This window comes from Notothenia coriiceps, unplaced genomic scaffold, assembly GCF_000735185.1.
Source record: "Notothenia coriiceps isolate Sejong01 unplaced genomic scaffold, NC01 NC01_scaffold00026421, whole genome shotgun sequence".
Classification (NCBI taxonomy): Eukaryota; Metazoa; Chordata; class Actinopteri; order Perciformes; family Nototheniidae; genus Notothenia; species Notothenia coriiceps.
Window position 1 is genome coordinate 1,814,823 of NW_011359122.1, and position 11,356 is coordinate 1,826,178.

General features: G+C 39.9%; 2 protein-coding genes across 2 annotated transcripts in view; one reads left to right on the forward strand and one right to left on the reverse strand.

Annotated features, from left to right (window-relative positions):
* Positions 1-10,956, reverse strand: part of LOC104956922 (neurobeachin-like) — a 56,508-nt gene extending 45,552 nt beyond the window's left edge. Inside the window, exon 1 of the mRNA XM_010784502.1 lies at positions 10,827-10,956. The gene's annotated coding sequence lies outside the window, so the exon portion shown is untranslated. The remainder of the gene's footprint in view (positions 1-10,826) is intronic.
* On the forward strand, positions 7,931-10,205 carry LOC104956921 (protein mab-21-like 1). Its single transcript, XM_010784501.1, has one exon. The coding sequence runs from the start codon at positions 8,268-8,270 to the stop codon at positions 9,345-9,347; it is 1,080 nt and encodes a 359-aa protein (XP_010782803.1). The 5' UTR covers positions 7,931-8,267; the 3' UTR covers positions 9,348-10,205.
* Positions 10,957-11,356: the final 400 nt, after the last annotated feature.

An 11,356-nucleotide genomic window follows, 5' to 3' on the forward strand; every position in this document is an offset into this window, starting at 1 on the left:
TCCAGTCAATCATTCATTACAGAGCCAAGTGCTGTGGAGGAGTGCCTCCTCTTTTTGACCTATCATATTACTGCCTCTGTAAACTCCTAATCCTCCCTTCGTTAGATGGTGTCAACAGCCGACATGCTCTCACCCTGCGCCCGCACTCCTCGCTCAGACACCTCCAAGCCCTGCCAAGACCACGGAATTGACACTAATAAAATCGTTTGAAATTAAACAAGGTAGAACGGTACAACTTTATCCATCTTTTTGGTGCTCTCATCCTCCTTTTCACTTGCTTAGTTCTATCATTAAAAAGAGATTCAGAAATGCACTTACTTATTAGTCAACTTTCTTTTTTACCAAACATTTCAAGGCCCCCAGTAAGCAACTGTCTGACTTTAGCTCTGCAGTCATTCATTGGCTGGTCTGAGCGGCATGCTTCTTTTTGCCTTGGGGCTTTTCCTGAGCAGGTGAAAGCCTGGAGGCAGGAACCTGCACATCAGCACTTCTTCGTCCATCATGACTCTTTCATGGGGAGCCCGTCTCCTGAGCTTCTTTACAGCCCAGTGAGATGACTACTATAATGAGTCCACCAGATGAAAGCCCAGCAGGACAAAACAACATTCAGATACATCTCCACTAACACTGCCACACACACCCACCCACCGGGGTTAGCACCAATCAGGGAGTTGTTGTGTGAATGGTATTATTTAGGTAAACAAAGGAATCAGATGCAGACTGAAAAAAAGGAAACCAGATCAAGCATCTTTGTTTTGGCGTTGCTCCAAAAGGGAGTTGTGGGGTGGGTGATTATGAATAGGTCATGCTGACTACAAACAACAGCAAACAATCCGGTTTATTACAAGCATGTGTAAACATATCACATACCAAACTGTCCTTCACTCACATAAAAACAGACCCCTGTCCTCGCACTCACACACATATACATACAGTGTGTGGTTGGGTTTAGGAAGGGGCCCAATTTAAACCTGACAGATACTATATATAATACACACTCAAGGAAATGATAGCACGGATGGTGCTGAGTTTTGCTGAAAGTGACACTGTCCTAACAAAACTATACATGTTTGATAGCCAACAACGTTCATTCATGTCTTAATGACATACAGCACATAAGCCTTTTTTGCGTGTTAGGAGCCAAAAAATCTAACCTTATCGGAATATATATGTAAATTTGTAAGATAAACTTTGTCATGGTTGCGACACAGCTACCATATAACACGGTTTGAGGGATGTTAATTACCGTATAAAATAAGCAATTGGCATCCTGTCCCATATGTCCCACTTTTTCTGTGAGGGAGATGGAAATGAGGTTGGGTAAATTTGATTGTGACATGCTCCTCATCTGCACTCCACAATGTGTGGCTTTTCCAGTAACAGGCTAATATTCAGCACAGCTCACCCCCACCAGAACTAATGAAAGTAGACAAAATGTCTCTGCTGCCATCTTTGTCAAGCATCCGCTCAGGGTGAGCCTCCCTCTTTCCCTCCTTTCCTTTTCACCTCCCCTCTTGAAGGGATGGTGACAGCGGCATAAAATGGTGGCGAGCAAATGTTCCTTCCATGTGGCAGCAGTGGTGGGGGTGACAGGCCAGGCTGAGGCCAGCACTATCAGCAGTGTGTGGCTTTGAACAACCTGGATGGTCGCCATGGAAGATCAGAGTTGATGAGACACCAGCAGCCACAAACAAAAGCAGCTCCATACCAAATCAAGAAACAGTCTGGGCAGCCAACCATCCTTAAAAACATATCAGTTCTTTGTTGAAATTGTTTAAATTAAACCTAGTCTTCCGAGGTGACTTGTTCCTAACTGACTGTACATCACCAAGTTATTCCTTGTAGGCTGTTTAGAGATTAATGTGCAGAATTCCCTTTAGAAATTATTTTAAGAAAATTATTAAACCAACATGGTATTTTATTAGAAGTACATTTGAGATATAAAACGTTTAGATTATTATTAAGTTTAAGGATATAGTATGTAATAAATTGGCCTTCATTTGTAATTGTGGGTTATATAAATAAAATAACTTGAAATATAAGAAATACAATAAAAAAAGATGACGCATAATATCTACGCATAAATTAAACTCCTGAACAAAGCAAACTCGCTTCATCCAGCAATTTGTGGTTTAGTCATTCAGGGGTCTGTTAGTTAACCCTGAGCTCAGAGGATGATGAAGCAAGGGCATAAATCACAGAGTGAAACAAGGCAGACTCCTCCGATTCATTAATGGAAATGATCTGTCAATATGCTGGAGTCAATTCACACGTGTCAGCTGGGCCCGGCACACAATGGGCCAGCCAACTTATGAACTCCCAGCACCACTCCACCGAGTCCATAAAACAACTGGCATCGCCGCTGGGGAGCACCCTGAGACACCACCCTCTTGCACAGACCACCAGATGACACAGATGGGGCGAAACCAAACAAAGACGAGACTCCCTTTGTACCAAGAGGGACCCCTTTCAAAAGCCATTCATGCAACAAATTGGGGAAATCTGGCCATGCAACACTTTGGGTTTGCTCTTTTATTAGCGTGAGCCTTACGTCACAGTAAGTGAAATCAGATTTATGGCCCTCTGCTACAAAGAAGGTTAAAATCAGGCACATTTTCAAGAGACAAAAACATTTTTCAAAGCCATGTTAACCAACAACAGTTTAGCTGTGTGAGCCAGGGACAGCATGCTTTTTAGCACAAGTACCAGACCATTAAAGGTTTTACAACACTTGCCATCTTGCACAACAATGAGGGTCAACCAAAGATAAGCTAATGAAAAAAACTACCAATAAGGATGATGCTGATCCAGGCTATCATGTCCTCTACACTAGATTGTTTGGCTAAATATAGAGCTAACTTTCCAACAGGACACAGTTTTATTGTTAAATCATGTTGACAAGCTTCCAAGCAAATGTTAGCTAATTATAGTTTCTATTTTTATTCATATGTATCAATTTAAGTAGCAGATAGTAATGATTCACAGATATGTATTACTTTTTATATCAGTCCCAGGTATTGTAAGGGAGTCGTCCATTTTATGCAGTAGCAGTCTTAAGCTTTAGTGCTTTCAAAAGGCAGTCCATCAGTTAAGGAGGTTTGTTTCCATGTAGGTCATTAAATGTGCACACAGGCTCTCTCTTATTAGGCCCTCTGCATTTTTCTTTTCTTGTTCTTTCTCAGCTGCACACCCTTTGCTGCTGCAGCAATCTGCATAGAGGGACATTTGTCATCATTAGCCTTGCTCTGACAGTTGGCACCCGGCACCTCAGATCTCTAAGACTGGCAATTATGAACCCTTCATCCCTTATTTAGGCAACACCGCCTAATTTTATCACATGTTTCACCAGCAGTATTTGATTACCAACAGCCCCAAAACTACAATATGCCACCAATTCTTCCATTCTCTTTGTTATGTGCTTCTTACTCCTACTCTAAAATGATATGACACGTGGGAGAGAACTGTTAATCTGAGATTTGAAATTACTTATAAGACACATGGGCAGCGGAGAGGACTGTAGATGAGCATCATGGGGTCAGTGGGCAGATGATTACAGCGCCCACCTTTAGATGCTAGACATCTCGCAGACATTAAGATTAATCACACTGCTGCTGCTGAATGCTTGCCTTTTACCACAGACAAGATGGGAGTCGGGCATAGTTCTCCCAACAAATAAAATAATCTCCAAATAAACTACTTAGTTCTTAAGAACAATCTAAGCTTCAACCATTTGTAGAAACAGGAAAAGCACTGAGTAAAGAAATAATAAACCAGCCACAGATTCCACCCCAGTCTCCATTAAACCCCATGTTTAGCATTGTCATGTACTGTACAACTAAGTACAACGCTAAACTGCCTGCTAATAAAAACCGGTAGAAAACACTGCACCAGCACTTTACTGCGCTCAACTGCCAACTGCATAACCTGTGCAAGAAAAAAAGTGCACTGAACACAATGTTAGCCTGTGTTATACTTTTGTGAAGCAAACCACACATTTTCTGGATCGTTATTTTGGCAAAGAAAACAGAATTGTATTCATGCTAAATTCATGCAAATACATGCATGTAATTTATCACAAGGCTGACAAGCGTACCATATTGCAGAGGGGAGGGGTGAAGGGCCAAATGAAGCTGAGACAATCAATTAACTTTGATAATTTACACTCTGTTTTATCAAAAATGTCTATCATTCTGGTATGTTAGGTCTTCTGTGTGTGTATATATGATATAGATATGGTGCACCGTTAACAATGCCTCTTGAGTAGATCAGTAGTGGGTTTCTTAGAGCCTCTGGCTATGTGGTCCAGCTTCCTGCCTTGCTGCTAATACACAGCAGAGAATAAAACACATGAATGGACACAATCCAAAGGGGGTCCTCAATGAGGCTCCGGGCCCAAAAATTAACTGGCCTCCTACAGAGACACCATATTGCTTGAAATAATAATGTTCCTTTATTAAAAATCCCAAAGACAATTTAATTTGTGACAAATACAATTATAGGAAATGTGTCAAAGTGAGTGGCTATCCCATGAGATTAAAGTATATTATTTTCACAGTTTGAGAGCCAGTGTTGATGTCACTTATCTGAAGTGTCACTGCTTTTAATCTGATTTATATAGAAATATGTCATCCGATTAAGATTAGTTTGACTAATCTGCATATTAGCTCGGGAGCTACTATAGCTGCACTCCCTTTGTATGGGACATGGCTTGAGAGTCTCTTTAATGACAAAACTAAATGACCCCAGGAATTTAATGAAAAAGCATATGGCAGACCTTTTTTGTTTTCGTGTAATAGGATTATTAAAATTAAGAAAACATCACCCTTAATTATAATACCAGTCACAGGATTGGTGGTCATTAAAGGTCTTGATCCAGCTTAAAATCAGTTGAATGCTATACTAATATAAAGTCATTAACTATTTTGTTAATAGTCATGAAGTATTGTAATACAGATCATTGAAACCTAAAGACAGCACCCATAAATGTATAACCTTTTGTTTATGAAATAGATTTAAAGCCGGAGCAATAGAGAACAGTGTCAAAATAGTCAATAAACTATCACGTTTCTAGAGAATGGGTTTTTTTATTTTCCCCCTGGAGACTCTTTAAGAATATTATTATTTTTCAATAAATGCTTGAGGCTACTGTTTTGTACATACAATAAAAATCATTTTACTAAGATTATGCTCATTTATAGATAACACACAATGTATGTCTTAGTTGAGTACTTATATGTATATATTATAACTAATGCATGTGTATAATTACTGCATAAAGCCTCAAGGATTAAATATAAAATAAGGCAATACACATTTAATGATTTTAGCTACAATCAGTGGAATATCATTTTAAGTCACTCAAAACACTTGGGGTGTCATCAAAGAGCAATTTCAGCCATCAGACAAGCCCCATTGACCTTATGCCCGCCGATGTTAACAGGACGATCAGTCTTGCTAAGAAAGGAAAAAGAAAAATGGAGGAGAAAAATTGAATAACTGTAGAGGCATGCTTTGGAAACAAAGAGGCCTTGACAACAGGGTCACATGCTCGTGCAAAATTAGGGGAAGTAGAGGTCATTGTATTGATTTACACAATCGTGCATGCATTTTGCTGGGTCAGAAATAGGCCTGTACTGGAATCACAGCCCCATATATCACACTGGAGGGCCTCCAATAGCATAGTGGGATAGTGAATGAAGCAACAAAGCTTGTAATGTTGTAATGGTAAAGATATGGGTAAGAAGCTTTGCTTGTCTAAGACTAGACCTGACAACTGCTGGAGTCTTGGGACTGCAGAGCAGGTTGAGTTACTGTGGGATCGGTGCAGCCACATGCTTTAGATTAAGAGGTGATAATCTCAATGAAAATCCCCCCTTCTATCACGCATACGAATGGTCAAAGGCCGGAGCACAAACTCAAAAGGTGCAACTGGATTCAGAGGTATCTGACTTGGAGCAAGATAGCCTGGAAAGTGAGGCTAGTCTGGTTTCAATAAAAGGCAAGTACCTGCTGGGCCACAGACAGTGGGAGAGAGCGAGAGAAAAGACTATCAAAGCCTCAGAGGGCAGGAGGCTTTTAGCTACCTCTCACATGAGAACCTTTCATAATGTCCTCCATATACTTCAGAAATATGCCAATGAGAATCTACATTTTTGATTGTGGAATTTGATAAGAACTAAAAATCCACCTAATCTTATTATTTAATGTTGTATTTGACCTTTATATAGAGCTCTACCATGTCCCATAATTAGGATTTTGAGAAGAGAAAGGGACACTACTCCATATCTGAAATTTCTGTTTGGTATAACAGTGTTAAATTATCACTTGGATTTGCCAAGAAGCCATAGCAGTGTGTCCATGACATGCTGTGACGATAATGGGAGTCACCCATCTATCAGGGTTGTTCCCGCACACACACGACAGCTCCTGCTCAGCCGCATCCATGTAGTGAGTCAGAGCTGACGAGCACCGCTCTGCCCTCATAATGTCTGGTCGTATGCAGTTCTTATAGAGCAGAGATGAGTGTAAATGCCGTTGTGTTCCTTATCTGATCCGAGCAGCATTATCTTTTTGAAGTCCTCTTCAAAGCAAGCACTACCTTATGAGATGGAGTGCCAGAGAAATGATGAGAGCCAGAGAGGGTTTAGTGTGGATGCAAGATCTCTTAATTGTGGATCAATGTCTGAATCAACCTAGAGCTGTGCCTTAAAGCAACAAACTGGAACATTATGGGACTCTGCGTAAAATGATCAGCCATGTTGCAGTATATTGATATTCATGTTTTTAATCTAGGTTTTCTCCCTTTTATTATGCATTCAAACTTATCATGGTATTGTTTTTTTGTTGCTATCTTTTTCTTGTTGTTATAATATAATTACCCAATAATGTGCTGTGAAATACCAATTTATATTATTAATTTCAACTTAATGTGCAATTGAATGCTGACATTTTACAAAACAAATAAAAAAGAATATAATATAATATTATTTTACACTTTCTTCTTTCTTTTGGCAGATGAACACAATAAAACATTGATATGTATACGCATGTAATGGGCTTTCATTTTGAGCAATGTAAGAAATAAATAATCATCAATAGCACAACTGTTATATATTTATATTCCTAAAATATACAGAAGCGTAAAATAATTAAATGACTGGAAATACTGCGCTAGAATTGTTGCACAACATCAGGATGCTGCCTCGCAGCAAAAGAGCAAAACAATATGTAAAAAGAGCGCGAGTTGTAAATTGATATATGAACACTCTATAATTAATGTGTCAAATATAATCACAATTATAAATATAAACAACGCGATATGTTTCAGAAATAAACCTGCTCAACAGACTGTTGAGTTGAACTAACCCTTAAAGATATAATACATAGAGTGTATTATATTGAATATATGCATGGCTTCAAAAAGCAAACGCCTAAATATGCTAACACTTTCTTATATTGTTCGTTTCGTTCGCATTAAAAAAGTACGTGCATTGAAAAGCTATAATATTGTGATGCACCTTAATAAATTAGATCCGAACCACTGGAGAAAAAGAAAGTATTTAAATTATACAAAAATTATCAAAGTTTATTATCCCAAAATAATATCACAATTCTACATCCACCTACGGTTTAATATATTATTCAATACAGCGGACTAAAAAACAGCAGATGTAGTCCAAGAAAAAGCAACGTAACGCAGTGATATGTTGTTTTTTTCTTCTCCCAAAATGCGTAGGTGTACTTCCGCTCCTCGATATACTACTATTAGCCTACCTGTACTTTTTACATGTATATAACAGCCGGGGATGAATTTGTTTTCGATAAACTGGAAAGCGGTGACGCATCGGACAGCGATTGGACATCTTGGTTTCAACTCCTCCCTTATAATAAAGAGTGTGTGTGTCTCCTGTTGTAAAACACAGCAACACCGGGCGTCTGCGTCAGGAGGGCATACTCCACTCTGAGCAATTACGCGGACTCCTAACTGGCACAGTGATCAGAAAGAAACCAAAAGGCATTTTTTTTAATGGACTTTTAGCCATCCTGAGGACTTGCTTCGTGCACTTCAATGCAACTCTGAATGTTATGATATCATTATCACGAATGTGCTCCGAGCACAGCTTAAAATAGGTGTCTTATAAATAGGCATTTTATTTCTTTTTAAATAGATTCTTTCTTCTCTTAAATTGGCTCCCGTAATAACCGTCGCGTTGGATCCCTCGGCTTACTGCGAGACTCCGGTGTACAACCCGGATCTCTGCCCAAACATGATAGCCGCCCAGGCAAAGTTGGTGTATCACCTCAACAAATACTACAACGAGAAATGTCAGTCTCGAAAAGCAGCCATCTCCAAGAGCATCCGGGAGGTGTGCAAGGTGGTAACGGATGTCCTGAAGGAGGTCGAGGCGCAGGAGCCCCGCTTCATCAGCTCTCTCAGCGAAATGGATAATCGTTTCGAGGGACTGGAGGTCACTTCACCCACCGAGTTCGAGGTTGTGCTCTATCTCAATCAGATGGGAGTATTCAACTTTGTGGATGACGGGTCACTCCCGGGCTGTGCCGTGCTCAAGCTAAGCGACGGCCGCAAGAGAAGCATGTCTCTCTGGGTTGAATTCATCACAGCCTCCGGTTACCTCTCGGCGCGCAAGATCCGCTCGAGATTTCAGACACTGGTGGCGCAGGCTGTGGATAAATGCAGCTACAGAGATGTTATCAAAATGGTCGCTGACACAAGTGAGGTGAAGTTGCGCATCAGAGACAGATATGTGGTGCAAATCACGCCGGCGTTCAAGTGCACTGGGATCTGGCCACGAAGCGCTGCGCACTGGCCTCTCCCCCACATCCCCTGGCCGGGACCTAACCGAGTGGCAGAAGTCAAGGCGGAAGGTTTCAATCTTTTATCCAAAGAGTGCTACTCCCTGAACGGCAAGCAGAGCTCAGCAGAGAGCGACGCCTGGGTCTTGCAGTTCGCCGAGGCCGAGAACCGGCTGATCCTGGGTGGATGCAGGAAGAAATGCTTGTCAGTCCTCAAAACGTTGCGTGATCGTCACCTCGAACTGCCCGGAACACCCCTGAACAACTACCACATGAAAACTTTGGTTTCCTACGAGTGTGAGAAGCATCCCAGGGAGTCAGACTGGGATGAGAACTGCCTCGGAGACCGCCTGAACGGGATACTATTGCAGCTGATTTCATGTTTGCAGTGCAGAAGGTGCCCGCATTATTTCCTCCCTACTTTAGACCTGTTTCAAGGAAAACCTCACTCTTCTTTAGAGAATGCAGCCAAACAGACTTGGCGACTGGCAAGAGAAATACTGACCAACCCCAAAAGCTTGGAGAAACTTTGAGGTAAAAAATATGTTAGTTCACCTCGTCTTAAAACATGTGGTAAAAAGGCCTAACGAGCTCATAAACGGACAGAAACACATTGCCAACCAATTTGCAAAGTTTTATGAAATGTGACTGTCCTCTGTCGTTGAATATTTGTTTGGCATAGCCTCTTTTGATATTTTTAATGACGGTTAAGTTTGCCCTTATCCCCCGTGCACCTTTTGGCGGTGTCAATATTTCAGAGCAAATTTAAATTATTGGCTAATCCAGGAGGCCACACCAACAGTGGTTCTTTTCTCTCCGTGCCACACGGTTGCCTAAATCCGATATTTCCTTAAATAATCTAATTAAGCCCCGTGGGAAACTTGGGAAATAAAATAAAAATACACATCTGTACATTTTATACTGTAAATACCTTCATAGATTGTGATTCCAGTGGTCTGAAATTGTGAATGTTGTTCTGTGACACGTAAATAGGATCCACCTGTTTAAATTTACTTCTGAACTTTTTTTTTATCTGGTAGAAACGTTATTAATTTATACTTGCATCAGTGGTAGTCTGATTCATCTGTTTAAATGGACATTGTCGAATTTTTTAAGTTTACATTTTGATAGGCGTACAACATTTGCTTCATTGAAAACATTCCAGCAATTTACTTGAATTATTATTTAAAGTACTCGAACATGTTTTGGTTGTTGTTTATCTACCATGCTTAGGCCTACATGATAAAAAAAAATGAAAATGATAACATATATAGTATAAATATATATATTACAATATTAATTGAAAAAAATGCACTTGAAATACACTGGATTATAACATCTGTGATCTGATTTTTTTATTTCTGTCTTTGATCTAATTTAAAGCGCTAATAAAACGAGCTGTTTTATATTTGTGTCCCATTATGGTTTTCTTAAATGTGTTTTCAACAGTAGTGAAGCAGGCCTAATGCCATGCGATAATAATATAATGCAATGGGTCTCTTGTTCTTGTGGGCTTTATATGCGTATTATATGGATGAGCTTGACATCTTTAAAAAATAGGGAAATAGGAATGATTAATTTCCATACACAGCTTTTAAAACAGACCTTCGATCAGTTAATATCTTTCAAAATACAACCTCCGTGCCATATATTCGCTTGTATCGTTTGATTGTTGAACCTGGATGACGAGTAGGCCACAATTATCATTACAATATATATTTTTAAAAAAATGCTTCAATAACAGAGCAAATTTAAAAACACGAAATAGAAATAAACAAGGAATTTACAACACAAGTTTTCGCACAACACGTCATTAAATGAATACAAAAACAGAACATGGAAACATGCAGCGCACCAAGCGCTTTTTCTTTATAACAATGTTGTATTTAAAATACAGTAAAAGTGGTTATCTTCTTGTTGGCCAGTTAGAATAAAAATAAATCCCCACTGGGAAACACGTAGCCAAACGACACTTTGAACTTGGGCAGCACACTTGCTTGCAGGTTACTTACCTTAGAGTCAACCCTTTTGAAGGTGGGGTCATCCTCGTCCACCTCGAAGTAGATTTCGGTGGTGGTGATGGACAGAGTCCCCCGGGCCACCAGGACGGGGGCCACAAGCTGGGCCGGGCTGCTCAGGACCACTGGGCCTGCAGAGAGGGGGCAGCCATGCTAAATCAGTTACATGGAACAAATATTATATTTATGTTAACAAAGCAGGTGGAGGAGAAGTCTGTAGGCTATTATCAGTGCATTTACATTGAATATCATAGCATAATAGTCGCCTGTTTGCATTAAACTGCTGTATTTGGACCATGCAGCTATAAACACTCAATCATTTTTTTAATTCATTATTGTACATGGGGCAAATATTATGCATTATTAAAGTCTTAATTTGTAAAAGCCCTATTATTCATCGACTTACAAATCAATGGAGCTGAACGCCCTTTTGTCTTTGTTGTATGGTCGTATGCGCCGCCTTTAATACGCATATGTATCTGTATTATATTTAAGCACTTAAAACATAAACATGTTTTATTATT